At 44.0% G+C, this 20,023-nt stretch overlaps 1 protein-coding gene across 1 annotated transcript in view; it reads left to right on the top strand.

Moving 5' to 3' along the window:
* The first annotated feature begins 218 nt into the window (after positions 1-218).
* P4HB (prolyl 4-hydroxylase subunit beta) overlaps positions 219-20,023 on the top strand; it is a 69,415-nt gene continuing 49,610 nt past the window's right edge. The window contains exons 1-2 of the mRNA XM_085884624.1: positions 219-677; positions 1,817-2,023. Of these exons, the coding sequence (XP_085740750.1) occupies positions 518-677; positions 1,817-2,023 (367 nt within the window). The 5' untranslated portion in view covers positions 219-517. The remainder of the gene's footprint in view (positions 678-1,816; positions 2,024-20,023) is intronic.

Here is a 20,023-nt window from a genome sequence, read left to right as displayed (position 1 = left end):
TTTTCCCTGCGCTGATGTATTTGATTTTTTTTTTTTTAATTGTTGTTGTTGTTTTATTTATTTATTTAAAGGTGGATGGATAATGTGTGGAAAAGCATAAGATTTGTGGAGTTCACGGATTGTATGAAAACTCAAATGAACGCAACGATACAAAAAGATTGACACGTCATGAAAATAAAAAGACAGGATGAGGGGGGGGGAGGAAGGAAGGCAGGCAGGAATGTGAGAGGCGGAGGAGGACACCCCCTCCCTTTGCCACGTCTTTGGCGGTTGAGAGAACAACGTGCTCGTCGGGGCCAAGGAATTTACCCAACAGACTTGAAGATAGTTACATAAAGAGACAAGTAGAGTGTTATCGAGAAAGGTTGGAACAGGTTTCGTACTTGAAAGGCCTCGAGGTAATTTTTTATTTAATTAATTTTTTTTTAGGGGGGGCTGCATCCATAACCTGAACACAAGGCTCAGAAAAAAAAAAAACAACACGGCAAATCGTCAAGATCCGGTGGACGGACGACGCATGTTGAGGATGGAGTTCCCAGTACTGCTTGTTACGCTTGTTCTGTTCATCGCGGCCTTGGTTTGGGCCGAACTGCCCGAGGAGGACGACGTGCTGGTTTTGAGCAAAGCAAACTTCGACGAGGCTTTGAGCACACATCCCGACCTCCTGGTGGAATTCTGTGAGTTTTCAGGATGGGGCGGTGGTAGTAGTAGTAGTAGTAGTAGTAGTAGTAGTAGTAGTAGTTGATGTGGTAGTAGTGGAGGTGATAGTAGTGGTAGTAGTAGTAGTGGAGGTGATAGTAGTGGTAGTAGTAGTAGTGGAGGTGGTGTTGGTAGAGGTAGTAGTCGGAGTAGTGGAGGTGGTAGTAGTAGTGGTAGTATTAGAGGTGGTAGTAGTAGTTGATGCGATAGTGGTGGTAGTAGTAGTGGAGGTGGTAGTAGTAGTAGTAGTGGGGTGATTAATAGAGCCACCAAGTGTTTTGACGTCATGAGCATGTGGCTGTCTCGAGGCGCAGAGGCAGAGGCACGTCCTCACGTTCGGTACCCATGTCATTTTACAGATCTGTTGGGTTACAATGGCTCTGAGTCCTGTTACTTGGCCCAAGGGTTGTTTCTGTTCTGTGATTTACCAGCCCTTGTTCCAGATAACATGACGTGTGATCTTCACTTCTCTTCGATCGATCCTTGCTCTGTGTGTAAATGCACACAAACCAACTGTTACCTTGAGAGAGACAGAGACAGAGACAGAGACAGAGACAGACAGAACTTATAGTTGTCCGTAATGGTGGCCTTGGCTCCCCTAACTCGAGTCTTGTTTTCTATAGAGAATATAACATGAAGTTTAATGAACATTCAATTTGCTCCAACATTTGTCATTGTGTGTTAGGACTGACACGATGTTCTGGACTTGCAGGTATAACACACACTCGCCTCGTCGCTGTCTCGCATGGGTTCGAATCCCCATCCAGCTATAAACTGTTTTCAATCAATGTGTGCCGTTGGACCGGGCCATCGTGTCTGCCCGCATTAGTTGGTAGATTTTTTTTTTTAATGATCCCACGGTGTCCTTCGTGAAGAGTAGGCGAGCTATCGCCGGCATGAACAAATTCCAAATTCCTGCCCAAACCTTCCTCGACTGTCAGTCTTTGCCAGCCGGTTCATGAAAGTCTTGGGCTAAGCTTCCCCCTGACCAACCCCACAAGAACATTGGAATCATTGTGGCTGTTAAAAAGATTTGTCGGTATCTGCTTTGAGAGGCCAGAATGCCAACAACTTTGAAAGGTTGCTCTTTGTTTGTTTTGTTGTGTTTTACCTGTAGATGCGCCATGGTGCGGCCATTGCAAGGCGTTAGCTCCGGAGTATTCCAAAGCTGCACGAGAGCTGGAGACCGACGGCTCTACCGTCCGGCTTGCAAAGGTGGACGCAACCGAACAGCCCGAGCTGGCAAAGGAGTTTGGAGTCAAGGGTTACCCAACCATCAAATTCATTCGCAATGGTGACCGTGCTGCAGCAAAAGATTACAGTGGTAAGGAATTTGTCACTAACTTTACAAATCTAATCATCTTTCTCAAGGTTCCCCCACCTTCCCCCTAATCCCACCCCCAACCCAATATTCATCTTGCCAACCTTAACTTTTCTTCTATCCATCATCATTGTTATGTCCAAGGGCATCGTTGCTTGCCAGAGCAATGTTGTGTATAAATGTACTGGAATACAAGGAATAAATGTACTGGGAGGCTTGCCATGACTTCCCAGTAGGGGTCGTGGTTGGAATTTGTCATGGTGTCAGCAAGACCTCCCCTGCTCTTTATCAAGAGACCCCGACTCCACCGGCAGCAAATGCTTGCTGACTTATTCACCACTTAACAATAACATGTAAATGGTGGGCGTAATTGACCATGGCTGCAGCTGCCTTCGTGGGTGAGTGACGTGCACTGAATCGAGATTAATGTCCCACCGAAGGACAGCAACGCCCTCCCTGGGAAGTCTCATTCTGACAGTTTATTTATTTATTTTTGTACACTAAATCTGGGCTCATGTTAAAACGTGAACATTGAATGGAACAGGACGCAACAGAATAAAAAGAACATTAGAGAAAGGGAGTGGGGCATCAACAGTGGAGTTAAAGGACAAGATGGATTTTAAAAGGACAAGTTGAAGGAAATGATATATTTTAAAATGTCTTGCTCTGCTTTTTACTCCATCAGGAAAAACCCATTCATTCTTCCTTTTCTCCTTGACCAGGTGTATTTCCCACAACCTCTTCACTCCTAAATGCCTCGTTCATCCAGCCACCTCTTTCACTTGCAGCTAAATTTTCCTCCATGCCTTCAACCTTCAGGACCCTCACTCTCTCACCGCAGGCAGATAAGTGGTCTGTCTGTCTTCTACCGTCTCCTCCCTGGCCTCGCCCCCCCCAGCTCTGTCTGAGATATGTCTCCCCCCCCCCATATTTCCGCAGGGCGCTCAAGGTCCGCTAGCAACCCCCTCCTGATAAAACTACCAAAATCAAGAATCACTGCTCACCTTCACTCTTTCATTCCTCTTTTTTCCTGTCGTTGGAACAAACTCCCACACTCTCTTCAATCCCACTCTTCCCTCCAGGTCTTCAAAACAGCTGTTCACCACCATCTCTTATCTTCCCCCATCCAAAACCACGATCTTTTCTACCCACGCTAATCCACTCCAAACCCACCTCCTTCAAATTCCCTGCTTTCCTTCTTGAAAGTCCCTGTCGTGTCCATCTTGTTTACCCTGTGTACCCTGCCTCATTCCTCTCCCTTCCACAGATCTGTTCCACACTGTTTTTTCCTTCCCTCCCCCTCTCCCCCCCTCTTGTCTCCTGCTCCCCTTACATGTTCTGTGTGTTAGTTCTCATACGAGCCTCTGCAGTCTATACAAAAAAGAAGAACCAAAAACATTCTCACCGACACCACCCATGAAGTCTGTCGCACGTTATCCAGTCTGGAAATATTGGGGCATCCATTTTGCAGAGGTTGTGTGCAAATGACAATAATTTCCCCTTCACATCCATTCATGGTGTCAAACCCCTCCATGTCGGTATCCTCCCCACCCCCATCTGCTCCCCCCTTATCCCCCTCTTTTCAGCTTCTACCTTGTCCTGCTCTCTGCAAGAGAGCTCTCGCCCTCCTCTTCCTGCCTTCCCCCCGTCCTACACCCTCTCCTTGCTCCTTTCTACAGCCCTACATTGTATCAGCAGCTCATCATCCCCTGTCTTTAATGGGTCTGAACATCAAACATCTGAGGTCTCTTGCTCTAGCCTGACGGATCTCTCAATCCAGGTTGCTGCTGATAAACCAGACATCATCTGTTTCACGAATCCTTCCTCACACAGGATGGTCCTGGCTCCTTCGTGTCTCTCCCTGGTGATTAACCATTTATCCCAACTCCCATTTCCTCATATGTGGTGATTTAAATTGTCACCATGCTGATTGGCTGGGTGTTGGTGCCTGTCTCACCAGCCATGGCACTTCAGCAAATAGCTATGTGACTCCATGGGACTGACACTAAAAATCTTATTTTATGGATTTGGTGCTGACCAACTTCCCTGCAAATGTATCTGGTTCTTCCTCTGCCCCAGTTGATTCATATGATCATGTTCTAGTGAAGGTCAACATCTCTCTAGCCATTCTCGGAGAGCAGCGTCAGTGCTGTTGAGTCTGGCAGTTCACTCGGGCACACTGGCAGGGACTGCAAGCAGCCATCACACTTCAAGACTTGTCTCCTATATCTACCTCCCCTGATATTAACTCTGCCTGGAAATTCTTCCACAGACATCTGTTCTCCCTTGTGCATAAATGCATCCCATCTCGTCTTCAGTTATCTTACCCATCCTCCCGCACTTTGTACATTGAATCCTGTGGTGAGGCAATTGCCTTGAAACAACTTGCGTTCTCCTCCCGGAAAGCAAATCCAACTGAAGGGAACCTCAGATCATTCCACAAAGCCTGCTGCAAGTTTGTGTCTACTCTCAGGAGAGCCACGAAATATCTTAAACTTTCACTCTTGTCTCCCTCCTCTAAAAAATGGTGGGGAATGTCAAGTCTGTGTCTGGTGTATGCTCCCTTTCCATCCCTGCACTTCAAATGGCACCACAGTCAACTCTGCTCATGAGAAGGCCGAATGCCTCAATTATGTGTTTTTTTTTGCCAAATCTGTATCCCCAACCCCCCTCTCTCTGTACTGACCCTTCCCCCACCATACCCAACTGCTCCTGCACTCTCTGTGCCTTTTGCACCTGAGAAGGTAGAGAAGTTTTTGGCAACTGGACCAGATGGCATCAGCTCATGAGTCCTAAAAACCTGTTATGCTGCTCTTGCACTTTCTCTCTGCCCTTTTCACCCTCTCATTTGCCCTTGGTCATCTTCCATCTGCTTGGAAATCATACATCACAGCATTACATGAAAAGGGTGCAAAGACTGACTCCCTTCAACTACAGATCTATCAGCTTTCTTCCAATCATCAGCAAGGGCATGAAATCCCTTATTGCAATTGATATGAAAACCTTCCTTTTCTCCAAGGGGACCTTGATACCATTGACCGGAGTCGCAGGGCCAGCCTTAATGGCAGAGCTGAGCTATTTAGAGAGTTGAGGCGTAAAACTGAACGTGTGCTGAGGGTGGACAAGGAGGCCCATGTGCGAGGAATCTGTGAGGGGGTAGAGCATCACCTGTGGACAGGTGATTCTCATCCCGCTTTCAGGGGAATTCACACATTGCGTTCATTCAAGCCCGTCCCTCGGTGCACTACAATTAGGGCGGAGGGTGGCGGGCTCTTGATAGAGGTGTCCGAAGTCAAGGCCCAGTGGGCCGGTTACTTTGAGAGGCTGTACCAGGCTGATCCACCAGCTGTTGAGTTGGATGTCAAGGATGTTGCTATCCTGTTTGCTGACCCACCAATCAACTGTGATCCACCTTCGTTTGTGTAGAAACCGGCTGCGTTGAACCAGTTGAAATGAGGTAAAGCTCCTCCTGGGATCTGTGTCATCCGTGCTGAACTTCTCAAGGCTGGTCGAAATGCTGTATTCATGTCGTTCAATGCAGTTCTGTTCTCTGCATGGAACAGGCATCATCCCAACTGACTGGGAGAGGGGCATTTTGTCCCTCTTTAGAAAGGGAAGGGTGATCATCAGGACTGCAACAACTACAGGGGGGTAACACATGCTCTCAGTGCCAGGCAAGGTCTTTGCTCGGATAATTATTGATAGGGTTCCTCATCTCCTTGAGCACCAGCGCCTAGAGCAGTCACGCTTTACACCAAAGAGGTCAACTATTGACCATTTCCTTGCCCTTTGGGCTCTCACCGAATGCAGATGAGCGTTTCGGCAGGGGCTGCTTGCAGCCTATGTTGTTCTCTGCAAAGTGTTTGATTCAGTGAATCCAGATGTAGTCAGGAGGCCCAATGCAGAATAGTGTACGACCCTGCTGATTCTGTGTTAGAATAGTGCAACAGGTGTAAATTGACTGTCCAGACACACAGAAACGTGAATCAACTTGTTGCCAACTCTGGATATGGATAGTATGGCCGCCATGACAGTTTACAAAATGGTTGCCATTAAATACACTTTTCGTCATATTTCAGCCGCAAATTGACATGAAATTACAAAATTAGGGTCGATTTCCATGTTTTTGAGCATGCCTGAGCTGATGGGAGTATAGAAAAAAACATTGCTCCATCCATTTTCTAAAAATAATATGACTTGTTTTTCACTATATTATTTTTAAAGAAATGTTCAGACTCGAATTAGAATGTCTGATTATACAAACCACAATCAATGAATTTTACAACTTTGCTATAAAATGAACCTAAACTACATAACTGTGTGTTTTTCTGTTACCCAGGACTAACTGAAAAATGAAAGCCGCAAGATTTCTCACAGGGGGTTCAAGGGATCGAGAAGAAGAAGAGCATGTAGACTGGAATAAATGCTTTATTTGCCTGGACAGTTCAAAAACTAGCAAGTCAACGCCACTTCGAAAGACTACAATCGTTGGTGTGAAAACTGTAGCTGAATGTTGCAAAGAAAGAGAGAAATATAATGACGCTAAATATGTTGACTCGTTCTCAAGAATCAGAAAATATTCTGTACCGGAGCATGTCGAAAAGATTCAATGGCACAAATTCTGCTATAGTGACTTTACTCACGCACAAAAAAATAAACAGACTGAAGTCAAGGATTCTGCCACAATCTGTGACTTACGCAGAAGAGATACCCACAACATCAGGTTCCTCAGAGAAATACCATGTCCCAAAGTCACTAAGATCCGCGCACAGCGCAATGGATTGGTCAAAATGCGCTTTCTGCCAGACTGACATTCCTGGAAAAGCTGGTGTCCTGACAAATGTTGAATTTGATCACACATCATCCAGGATGCTTAGTTTGGCCCAATTTGACCCCACCATGCGTCACAGGTTTGCAGGTGTTTCAGACTTGATGGCAGCTGAAGGTAAATATCACCTCAAGTGTTATGTTTCTTTTCGCAGAAAGTATAAAAAGGAGAGTGGAGAGAAAAACCAGTCTCCTGAAAGCATCTGTTTCAGAAATGTGATGAACCAGCTTGAGAAAGAGCTGCCGAAGGGACATGTGTTTACCCTGAAAAACATCTGGGAACACTACAGCATGCTGTTATTGAATGATTTTGGAATTGAGGCTGAAGCCTACAAAAGCTACAATTTCAAGCAGAAAGTGGAGGTTCACTTTGGTAGTGACAAGGTGACATTCGTGCAGCCATTGGATGTCACAAAACCCCTCATAGTTGCGTCCTCAACTGTGACAAAGTTTGCCATGAGAACCGCCGTGAATGATTTATCTGAAGAAGATGAATTGGCCCAGTGCAGTCTGCCTCATCATGAGAACGAAATCCTTAACTGGATCTTCAGAGTGGGCATAAAGATTTACAGTGACGTAAAACACTCTCCAGGGCATAGCATTATCGGTGGACTGAACACAGAAAATGCAGAGCGAATTGTACCTGAAACCCTGTACATGCTTGTAAAGCTTCTTTGTGGTGGTGACAGCACTGACAAGATGGACAATGAAGAAGCGGATGAGACAAATACCAAGAACAAAGTTCTGAGCATCTGCCAAGACATTATTCATGTGGCTTCAGGAGGCAAAAAACTGACCCCCAAACACCTGGGCCTTGGCCTTGCTCTTCACCAGGCTACACGCTCAAAAGAGCTTGTCAATCTTTTTCATGCAGCTGCACACACAGTTGGGTACGATACAGTGAGGCGCATTGACACAGCAATTGCCAATGATGTTATACAATGCTTCCGAGATAATGGAAATGTCATGATCCCAAGGAACTTTCTCAACATCCCAACTACCACAGGATATTTGAGATATTCTAATGACAACATTGACATAATTGAGGAGACGCTGACTGGGTCTGGCACTTTTCATGCAAGTCAGTGCGTGGCCCTCAGACGCAAGGGAGAACAAGAGCCAGTGATGGACATTCAGATTAAACCTGGCCGCTCCAAAGTTCTCAGTGCCCCTCCTGAAATGACAAGCGTCCAAGAGGCCAATATGACCAACTTGAAGCCAGAACCTGTTTTCTCTGAACCACTGCAGCATACATGGTACTCATCCGTTGAACAGAAAATCAAAGCAGCCAACACTCAGGAGCTTGCCTGGATCTTGGCCAGATTGCATCAACAAAATGATCAGGCCGTTCCAGGCTGGAGTGGCTTTAACCAGAAGATGTCCACAGTTGAGCCACCAGTGACAGTCATCGGGCCAATGCCGATTCTGAATGCCCCAGCACATGACTTTGACACGCTGTGGACGGTTCTGCAGAAATTCCAGGCAATGACAAAGAAGATTGGGGAGAAGTACACTGTCATCACTTTTGATGAACAGCTTTACTGCAAAGCAAAGATGCTGCAATGGGATAAGAACTGCTGTCAGGATCTGGTCATCATGCTTGGAGGATTTCATATCCAATTGAATTTCACGAAAGTACTCGGACAGTACATGGATTCGTCAGGCCTTGAGAACATTTGGATGGAAAGTGGAGTCCTTGGTGGAAAGGCATGTGAACAAGTAATCAAAGGGAAAGGGTGGAACCGTGTCATCCGCGTTCACAAGTTGACTTTCGAGGCACTTTGGTCCGTTCTCTGGGCATGCTTCACAGCATGGGCCAAAGAAAATGATAAGCTCATCCGGGATGACTTAAAGGTGTAGCTGGAAGAGTTTCAGATGCCTTTGCCAACAAAGATGATAGAGGAATGAATTCCTCTTTTGGAGAACTTTTGTCTGAGGTGGAAGAGGTGCAGGTCCTGTTTCAAGAGTTTGAAGCTACTTGTTCAGAAAATGCCACCTTTAGATTCTGGAGAACATACATGAAGTTGATCTCCATCCTCTTGAGGTTCACACATGCTCTTCGTGAAGGAGACTGGATCCTGTTCCTGACATAATTTGCTGAAATGCTTCCCTGGTTTGCAGCATTTGATCATTTCCATTACTCTCGCTGGGGAGCTGTCTTCCTTGCTGACATGCACATGTTGCCGACAACAGCTCCAGAAGTGCACAGAGGTTTCCTTGCAGGAGACTTTGTCACAAAAGAAACAAAGCAGAAGTTCAATGAAATACCTGATGACCAGGCAATTGAACATGTGAACAAAGCCGGCAAAGTAGCTGGAGGTTTTGTTGGAATAACAAAAACAGACTCCGCCCGTGACAGATGGGCTCTCTCTTTCAACGAAAGAGCTCAGCTTACCAGAGACACAAAAAACATGTTCACACTCGCTGGCAGTGAGGAAGACGACGATGATGAGCATGACTGTGCGCATAAAGATTTTGGTCCCAAGAGAATGATCCAAGACCAAGAGTATGTGCTAAAGCTCATTGACCTATTCAAGACCCACAATCCATTTGATCGCACTTCCCCAGAATTAGTCTCAATTACGACAGGGGACATTGCCAGTGATGTTGTGACAAGTGATCTCTTGAATGCTGAAATCACTGGAAAGCAGCTCGTCATAGACTTCGTGGAGGACCGGTTGATCAATAAGACAACAAGGTTTCATGACAGAATCAAGTCTAAGAATCTGCACACTTTCGAGAGCATGTACACTGTTGAAGTCAAAGTGGGAAAGGAAAAAATGGTCACACTAAAGGCAGACAGAAAACTTCTGACACGTGTGGTGACAGCAATGCAGGCAGGCCGAGACGTTGACATGAACAAAATGTTGGAGCAAGAGATATGTGCAATTCCTCTGTCATTGGCAATGCCTAATGGCAGATTACGTCTACCTCTGAACAAAGCTGACCTTGGCAAGATTCTCCAGCAAGGCTTGCCAAACGTTGCTCCAGAACCGTTACCGACATGCACTATCATCGATGGCATGGCACTGATCCAGGCACTCAGGAACAGGATGAACGCTAAAACGCTTGGTGAATGGGCAGATTCTGTTGCAGATCATATTAGTCATGTTTTTTCCAACTATTGCTCCAGGGTTGATCTTGCCTTTGATCAGTATAGGAAGAAAACGATCAAATCAACAGCTCGAAGTCAGAGGATACGGGGCAAGAAAGCAATCAGAAGAGACGTGCAAACAAGAAGCCAGTCCATGGGGCAATGGAATACACTCATCTGCCTCGATGAAAACAAAGCTAGCTTAGCAAATTTTCTATGCACAGAGTTAGCAAACAAGTTCCAGAATCACGAACAGGAGCTGGTACTGAATGGAGGCTTCACAGATCCTGCAAAAGTGTGGACGTCGTCAGGGAGAGATGTCTCACACTTGTCATCTCCTGAGCACGAAGAGGCTGATACTCGCATTCTTCTCCATGCCAAGGAAGCATATGAACAGGGGTACATGCAAACTGTTGTTGTTAGCCGGGACACTGATGTCCTCATTCTCCTTGTTGCCTATCAGCCGCATCTCAGTCCCTTTCTCTGGATGAATGCAGGGACACCCAAAAAGCAACACTACATTCCCATTGACTCCATCAATATCCCAGATTCGCAGAGGGAGTCACTTCTGGCATTTCATGCAGTGACAGGTTCAGACAGCACAAGCCAGTTTGCTGGAATTGCGAAGCGCTCTGCATGGGCTGTCTTTCAAAACAACTCCCACCTGTTGAATAACCTAGGCAAAGAGGAAATTCCTGATGAGAGTGTGATTGCAGATGCTGAGTCATTTGTCTGCAGGCTTTATGACCCTCATGGCCAAGATAACTCAATTCAGCGAGTAAGATGTGATCTGTTTCTCAGTCTGACCAAAGCTATTGAGAATCTGCCTCCAACTCGCGATGCTCTGATTCTACACATCAAGCGAGCGCACTACCAGACTTTTGTGTGGAGAAGAGCCTTGGAATCTGAACCACATCTACCTGCACCTGAGAAATGTGGGTGGGAACAGGTCGTCAAAGATGGCAACGAGACATTTCAGCCGCGACTCATGACTGCACAGCCTATTACTGCTTACTCTGTCGAACTGACGACATGCAAATGCCGTGGGTCATGCTCAACTCGACGGTGCAAATGTACACGGAATGGACTGCCTTGCACGAAAGCATGTGGATGCAAAGCCCTTTGTGGGAACCCGTTCAGTGTACAAGCTGATCAATAGCTCTGAAAATTGTACTTGGGTGTTCTCACAACACTTTTCTCTTCTGCAAAGCAACGTAATTTTGTGTTAGAAAGAATCTGACAGCTGTTGAAATAACCTTTGACTGACTGTAAACCCATCTCCATCAATAGTGCTAAACATTTTCTTTTTCACATTTGTTGCTCGTATGTGCATTTTCAATTTCGTCTTTAAGTTGTCAATTATGTGAAAAGTTGTGATCCAGTACAAAAATAAAGCACAAAATAGTGTTCCTCGTGTCAGATTACATAGTATTTCACAATCATGACAAATTTCTGGCTAGTACAATTTGCAGTAAGAAAAAGACTAAATCTGATGGCGGCCATTTTGATTACTGTCATGGCGGCCATAATATTCAGATGCAGACTTGGCAACAAGTGGAACTAGACTTGGTCATGCCTAGACTCTTCAAAAACACCAGTTGCACCATTCTAACATGAAATCAGCAGCGAACCTATTTTCTAGGCTAGCTACAGATTTTGGCTTCGAGACTAATGCCCTCTGGAGGATTGTTAGTCTTCGTGGGGTGTCACCAAAACTGATCAATTTGATGTCTGAACTATACTCTGGTACTGAGATTGCTGTGAGATGTGGTGGTTACATCTCCGACTTATTTCCAGTTGTTACTGGAGTTAGTCAGGGGTGTGTACGAGCCCCCACACTTTTCAGTGCTCGTATGGACTGGATTCTGGGGAAGATGTTGGGGAGATCAAGCTGCGGTGCTTCGTTTGGTAATGTCAAGGTCTCTGACCTTGATTTTGCAGATGATGCGGTCATATTTTTGGGGGCCCTCGAGGTGCTGAATGAAGAGTCTGATCCGCTGGGATTATGGGTTTCCTGGATCAAGACGAAGATTCAGGCTTTCATTGACATCTTGGATGCTGCCATCTTGTCTGTACCTGTTTGTGGTGAGGATGTTGAGGTCACAGAAAGAATCACTTCCTTTGGCAGTGATTTCATGTCTCTGCTGGCTGTGAGCCAAAGGTCAATAAATATCTGGGTCGGGCCTGGGGAGTCACGGTTTCACTGGAAAATGGGGTGTGGCACTGTCGGTACCTGTGCAGTCGGATGAAAGTCCGAGTCTTCAGGTGCTTGGTGCTTCGAGTCTTGTTCTACGGTTATGAGACTTGGACTCTGACCAGGGATCTGAGATGGAGACTTGATTCCTTTGGTACCAGGTCTCTTCGGAGAATCCTTGGCTATTGCTGGTCGGACTTTGTGTCCAACAAGCGGTTGCTGAGAGAGACTCAAATGAGATTTGTTACCTGCATAGTCCGTGAGCGTCAGCCGTGGCTGTATGGACATGTGGCTCGTTTTCTTGATGCTGATCCTGCTCACCAGATTCTCGGCGAGGGAGCTTCGTGAGTGGGTGATGCCAACGTGCCGACCACATTCTTCATGGTTGCAGCAGGTTGATCAGTATTTCAAGGATATGGGGATGGGCCAGGCATCTGTCTGGGGGATGGCCAGACGGAGGCCCCTAAAGTACTGGTGAAAAGTGGACCTCCACCCCCCCACCACTTCTCCAGGTATCTGTGTGGTCCACATAGTCCACCAGCGCTCATTCTCATAAAACTCCCAGAATCACCGCTGACTTCCACTTATTTCCCTCAGTCCTACTGCTTGCATTTACCCCTTCTGCTGCTGTTCCTATTGTTACGTTTCGTCCTGATCTACTCTGTTCTATCTCCCACAAGCCTTGACTATGTATACAAAATGAAATGGAGGGAGACTTTGACAAGCCATGGGTGTGGAGAGGAATTGGTGGAGGGATGGGGGGGGGGTGGAGAGAGGAAAGGACACAGGGTGGACAGGTTTATGGACTGCTCGAGAATCCAACTGAGATTGGACTGCTTATAGGCAAGTGCACTACCTTTGTATCTTCCTTTAGGACACTTTGCCATGTACACGAGCAACATCTACATAGCCTCAAACAAGTGCATTATATAATAATAAAAGTAATGTTGATTTGTGTGGTGCACATTCGAAGAGTAATCTTCCTTGTGGCACATTTACAATACAGTACAAAAATAGTTTATGGTCTTTATTTGCTTTTTTCAACTATCAAGCGTAACAGCATCTCGGATTTTCTCCGGGTTCATTCCAGACAGTTAGTCCGATTTGAGCGAAGGCACGCCCCCCTACTCCAATTTGCAGGTTGTTCTCAATTTGGGGGGAGGACAATGATGATAATAGAATGACTCGACTGAGACTATAATTGCATTGTCTGGTTCTTAAAAGTTCAGAAGCGTGAAGATCTCAAGTCATAAACTGTTTTGAGGACTAGTGTAAGAATATTATTGTCCTCTTGTCAACTTGTCACCAATGTAAAGCTTTCAGTGTCGGCTGGATGTATGGTCATATTTATTGTCACCTTGTACCATAATGAGCAGCATAACTGAGCACTCTTTACAGATTACAGTCTTAAAGTAGATAGTCATTTCAGTCAGAAGATCATTGCAGCCATCACTGCGGAATGTCACAAAGGCATAACAGATATTTATTTATTTGTTTGTTTGTTTTGTCTGCATCACCTTTCGAGATGTATTTGCAGATTTCGTTGATATTATGCAATTGGAAGCACACACTCTTACATCTACCAGAAATGTGAGCTTCCATGTTGAAATTGCTATGAATATGGTGCCAAGATTAGGCCAAAAAAAAAAATGTTGCATTGGCGTAACCCGCCCGACCCTAAAAATTCCGCCGACCCTACGTTTTTTTTTGTTTTTGTTTTTTTGCTATCGAAAAATTTTGCCGACCCTATTTTATTGCTATTTTTGTTGTTTTGCTATCGTTTTCAAGTATCTTGTTGATTGCGATCGCGATCGCATAAACCCGGAAGTGTTTCGGACAGAACCCGCCGACAAAAAGGGTGGTACTCGAGCCGGGGGAGATTTTGGGAGGGATTTATTAGGAAAAAAAATAATAAAAGATCCCGACCGACCTACCCTATTTTTCAGTGACCCGTTACGCCAATGCAACATTTTTTTTTTTTTTTGGCCTTACGGACAGTCCGATGGAGGAATCCTGTGTCCGTTAAAAGTGAGGCTTGGTGAGACAAGATGTACGGCACATCTTGACCAGATTGTATGGCAAGAACCAAAGACTTTAGTGTCAGTAAATTTGCGTTCATTTTTTTTTCACACTTTAATCTCAGTAAATTTCTTCTCGTCCATAGTTGCATCTACCTCATACAGACCTGTATTCGCTGATGGGAGACATGCTCATCTTCACGAGGATCCAAGCGGGTTTTTAAATTATATTTATTTGTTCAGTTATAAATAATTCTTGCAGTCTGGTACCATAGCTGTGGTCAATGAATTACTGTATTGCCAACTTGCGTGATGCAAGGAGCAAATGTAGAACCTAATAACGGCTTGATCATTCAGATTGATATCTGATCGGGAAGACACGATTTTCAACATTACTGTCGGATGATTGTCCCGATCTCATTCAAGTTTGTCGGGTGAAAAATGGTTCAGCTTTCAGCCAAGAGGCCGGTGTTTCATTGTGGCTTGGCGCGTAGCCAGGTCTGTCTGAACTCGCCAATTCTCTGAATCTTCTGCATAAAGAGAATCGTAAAACTATTAGCCATGTCCATGGCATTGATCTTCATGAACAGGCTAGTATCTTGATTTAGTTCTTCCCAGCAGATTATTCACAAGATGAAATAATTAGCTTCTGGTGACCTTTCCACCATTTGCACTTGGAAATTTCACTACTCAGATAATCAGTTTTTTTTTTTTCTCAATCCATCATGGCCTTTTAGTTTATTCCATTACTTGAAGTTACAACTGTCGTACCATAATCCTGACTCCAGCACCTCTCCACATCTCTACAACACTTTCTGGAAAAGAATGTCACTGGTGTACCAGATCATTTCCTGATTATGAATAATAATCTTGCACTTTTCAGGTATACATACATAAGTGCTTATTCACAGTGTCCCTGATAACAGCATTGTATACACTAACCAGTTGTTTGACATCAGCAATCTTGGTTATGTCACGCTGACACTCGGCTGGGGATGTGTCATCGTCACAGAACAGTTCCTTGTTAATTTACGGTAGCTTCCTGTATTTCACACTTAATTTGTGGTGGTGGTTTGTTAAAACGACAACTGAAGTGAATGGTCGTGTGGTCTGAAAATGATGAGTGCAATTGCACGTTGCTGATGTCACAACGCTGCTGAGTAATGATAAGGACAATAATATATGTCCTGCCATCTGTGGTTGGCGGTTGACATGCTAAACAAAGCCAGCATCATCGGACATGGTAGTAAATTGGCTGGTTCCACAGTCGTCCTTGCCCTTGTGGATGTAGAAATCCCCAGGGAGAATGATGTTTTCTGTTGTCATGAACAACTGTCCATAATGGTTAAAGTCTTGCAGAAACATATTCATGGTCAAGTAATTTTGAGTTGAGTGTGGTAATCAATGGACGGCATACAATATGCCCCTCATTTTGCTTCCTTTTATTTTCCATCGCCGCAGGAGAGCACATTGCATTTGGGTCCGTTCGTTCGTCTGTTTGTCTGTCTGTCTGTGTCTCTGTTTGTCCGCATAGAACTTTCGTGTTTTTCTCCGCAACTGCCTGCCGGATTCAGACGATTTTCATCACATGAGCGACTACTCATGTAGAATGTTTTATTGATGATTATGATGTCATAAGTCAGGTGGTTTGGCAGCCATGTTGGAAAAACCGAAAAACTTTGGACCTCTATATCTGAAACCGCACTAAGGAAAAAAAATTGAAACTTGGCACACGGCAAGTACTCATCATGGGGAATAATATATACATATATATTTTGATGACATCATTGGTGCCTTCGTTGTGATGATATTGCATATGTAGAAAGCCATATCTAATCGGGAGGAAAATTTGTGCAGGTTTGATGTCATCGGTCATGTGATTTGGCAGCCATATTGTTTAAAAAAAAAAAAATCAGAAATCTGCTTCTCTGAAGTGGCTGAACAGATCGAGGCGAACCTTTATAAATATGACCGCCTATCCATGAGGAACACAAGGTTCACAAATGTGACATCATAGGTCACATGGTTTGGCAGCCGTGTTGGATTTAGCCTAAAACCTATAAAAATCATCTCCAGAACGGCTGGACAGATGGAGAGGAAACTTGACACAGAAACTGTGCCTGAGTGGGTTTAAGGGTGGGGGAGCAGCAGCTGTAACATAAATCTGATCCAGTTTCCTCCTGATGACTCCATCTTAGCTTTTTTCCTTGTTAATTATGAAACACACCAGTACACAAATAGCACACAAAGGTCCTGGCGAGGTTCTGCAATCTCTGATTGCTCTTTTTCTTGTTCCTCTTATTTTCCTTCTTGCTTATTTTGTGAAACCTGGCAAGTAATCAACGGTGAAACTTTGGGGTTTTGAATTGTCTGAGGCATCAGATCTCATTCTGTTCCTGGAGCTGCTTTCTGAGAAGCAAAATAATTACTGTATTGCATGTGCCGCCTTTAAAGTGACTTCTCTGCGCAGAGTGGTTGTTTTGATGAAGGCACAATATTTTTTTGAGAAGTGCGTATTATCAGCACATTGAAAATCTATTCAAAGCTTATACTTGCTCGTGTCATTCACAGCAGTTCAACCACCACTTAGAGTGAAACGTGTTTATTACTTGAGTTACCCCACGCACACTGGAATAAATTAACCCCAGAAATTATTTGTTTGTACGACTTCAAGCTTTATTCGCCCCCATTGGATTTAGTCCGAAACGGGTGGCTTATGGATTTGGTCTCGATTTTTGTGTGTGTGTGTGTGTGTGTGTGTGTGTGTGTGTGTGTGTGTGTGTGTGTGTGTGTGTGTGTGTGTGCACCCACAACCATATCTCAGGCATGTCTGGACCAATTTTATTTGTACTTGGCACAAAGACAACACATGATAGTATACATATGCACATAATTTTGTTTCGCAACATGATCAAAGGTTATGGCTGACTGGCGGCAATTTTGATTGTAAAAGAAAAAAAAAACCCCAGTTTTGAACACGTCGTCAACCATTTCTCGGACATGCATTTAATGATGGTGTTCAAACTTTGCACACAGATGAAGAATGATGGCTTACATATGCACGTCATTTCTTTTTAGAGGTCAGATCCAAGATGGCAGACTGGTGGCCATTTTGTTACTTAAATGTGTCCCCAGCATTTCTCAGATTATGCATAGTCTGACTCTGTTCAAACTTGGCATAATCACATTACATGATGGCATACACGTGCCCCTCACTTTATTTTGTGATCTGATCAAAGATGGCCGACTGGGAGACTGGTGGCCATTTTAGTTCCACATAAATATGGGCGAGCCCTTTCACTCCGTACAGCAAAATTACTGAAACAACAGGGGCTGTGACATTTTATGTCTTTTTTTTTTCTTTTAAACTTTTATTTAAATTGAGTTTGATACTTGAGTACTGCAGAACATAAATCACCTGTCATAATACTTCCAAGAACCTCCAGTTTTGCAGTACAACTTTAATCGTGCTTCAATGGGGGAAAAGTATACAAGGGTGGTAAACAAGACTGCTTCTGGATGACTTGAATGCATTAAACTTTCAGGTTTTTTTTTTTTAATGATCGTTAAAATTGAAGTGACACTGTGCGGGGGATATCGTGTTCTATGAACTCTCCAGTTCATAGAATGTTTTGAATTGTGTACAAGGACCCTCATGGTGAGGTTGGCTTGCATATGTCGATGGGAGAGACAGGACTTGTTTATTTTGAATGTTGGAGAGGTTGAGGGTTTGTTTTCCTTGTGTTCTCTCCAGTGTGGAACCTGGTCAGGGGTCTGCGCCAACCACGCAGTATGGCCCATGGCCACCAGCCATGGAGTGTCGAGCCAGTAATTTTCTGCAGTCGCGGAAAATGGATGGAATTCACGGAATCTGTGGCTTAAAACAGAACACGGAATCTGACACTGAAAAAAAAAAATGGAATGTCGTAAATTGAAGAAAATAAATTGAAAATTAGGTCGAATTTTAAATATAATATTAAATTGTCTGGTTTTGTGTGTGTGATTGTCTATGGACTTTATTCCCACACTGTAAAATTTACATACAGTAGTAAAAAAAAAAGAAATACCGCAATTTAATGCACAAGGGATGCCATCTCCTCAATCCCGATCATCCTCATGATTCTCAATGGCTGGCACTACAGAGACATGACAAAAGCAAATAGACACCATGATTTTAAAAGAATTTATTTATTTAACATTTGAAGAACATTTGATCCATTTTAATTCATTCACTAGAATTTTGTTGGCTTGCCATTTGCAGATTTCAATGCTTTTACTCTTTCAGGCACAGAACTAATGAGTTCCGAAATTTTCTCTTGTGGGATTTCTGCCCGGGCTTCACGCAAAAGGTTCAGCAATTCTGCTCATGATGTTGGTTTCCTGGACTTTTTCCGCAATGCTCGATCCAATATGGCCCAGAGGTGTTCAATGGGATTCATGTCAGGAGATTGACTTGGCCGTGAAAGTCGCTTGATCCCATTTGTCCTGCCATTCTTTGGTCTTTTTTTCCAGTGTGGCATGGAGCTCCATCTTCCATAAACAGTGTTTATTTTGACCAGTGGAGAAGTCCATCCTCAAGGATAGAAATGTGTGTCGTGTTGATGTTGGTATTTCATAATAATGGATATGGTAATCATACTTTCTATAATTTGTGCAGTGTCTGTTTGTTTGTTTGACTTCAACTTGCAGTACTCCAAAACTGCTGGATGGAATGAGTTGAAAACTGGTGATTGTACTTTGAGCACAGGAAGATTTTAGGCGGTTAAAAAAAAAATGATGTCCCAGGGTTCAGCGTGGGGGAAGCACCCCAATTATCTCTGTGTAAATGTATATCGTATCGTGCCTCTCCCGGAATTACAGGTCTTGTTAAAATACACAAAACTTCTGGGTGAATTAACCTGTCTGCACTCCAAGGGAAAATAACTAATATTGGGGTTCCTTTGCTTGTCACGTTTAATTTGGTTTGGTGTGCCATGTACCATGGATACATTTTTCCACATTTTTTTCTCACCTGGCCTTTATAACATTGTGTACATTTCATTATTCCCTGTGTTTTTGTGCTACCCTTGTGGCAAACTACACCGCCCAGAGGCACAGCAGAGACGTGCGTGCATGTGCACAGTACCTCCAGAAAGTATTCACACCCCTTGAATTTTTCACATTTTGTTGTGTTACAGCAACTGAATTAAAAATGGATTAAACTAAACAATATCACAAGGCTGTCGGTATTGACCCCCCCCCACCAATAATGTCCACGAAATGGAAGCACGAGCTTATCACCCAACTAAGACAATCGTATGCAAGCTGCGGAAGACCCTCCATGTACGCCGTGTATTCACCCCCTGTATCAATATAAAAAAATATATATATATATAAAATTTTAAGCAGGTTCCAAAAATATGTCATGGTCCATTATTCATGACGTACATATTGACACATGGTAATTTTTCAAAGTGTTTCCACATGGGGCTTTTTTTTCCCCTCATGATGAGAACAGTTATTTTACTTTCAACTTCAACTTTTATTTAAAATGATTTTGTTTGAAAGTGAGATCAGTATTGGTAATTAGCACAGGCTAGTCTCGCGATTGCAGATTGCCCGCTGTACCGGTATGACTACCGTGGATTGCCGTGTCGGTAATCGGTGAAGGCTTTCTAAAGCACATCCTTTTTTGTCTACACCATAACCACATTCCAAAGCGGTCACAAAAACACCCTGGATGCTTTTACACCACCACTAACAGTGGTGAGGTTGTAGGCCATTTGATTTATTTAAGAAGTTGGTTTTCTCAATTTCAGGTTTTTATTATTCATATACAATAACAAAGCACTGCCATTCTATTTGTCACAATTGCTCTTCCTTTGGCCATC

The sequence above is a fragment of the Eptatretus burgeri genome, chromosome 6 (genome assembly GCF_056783735.1).
Source record: "Eptatretus burgeri isolate ZD-2024b chromosome 6, Ebu_testis_v1, whole genome shotgun sequence".
Taxonomy (NCBI): Eukaryota; Metazoa; Chordata; class Myxini; order Myxiniformes; family Myxinidae; genus Eptatretus; species Eptatretus burgeri.
The sequence above is the reverse complement of the archived record's forward strand: the minus strand, read 5'-3'. Positions and strand labels throughout refer to the sequence as shown.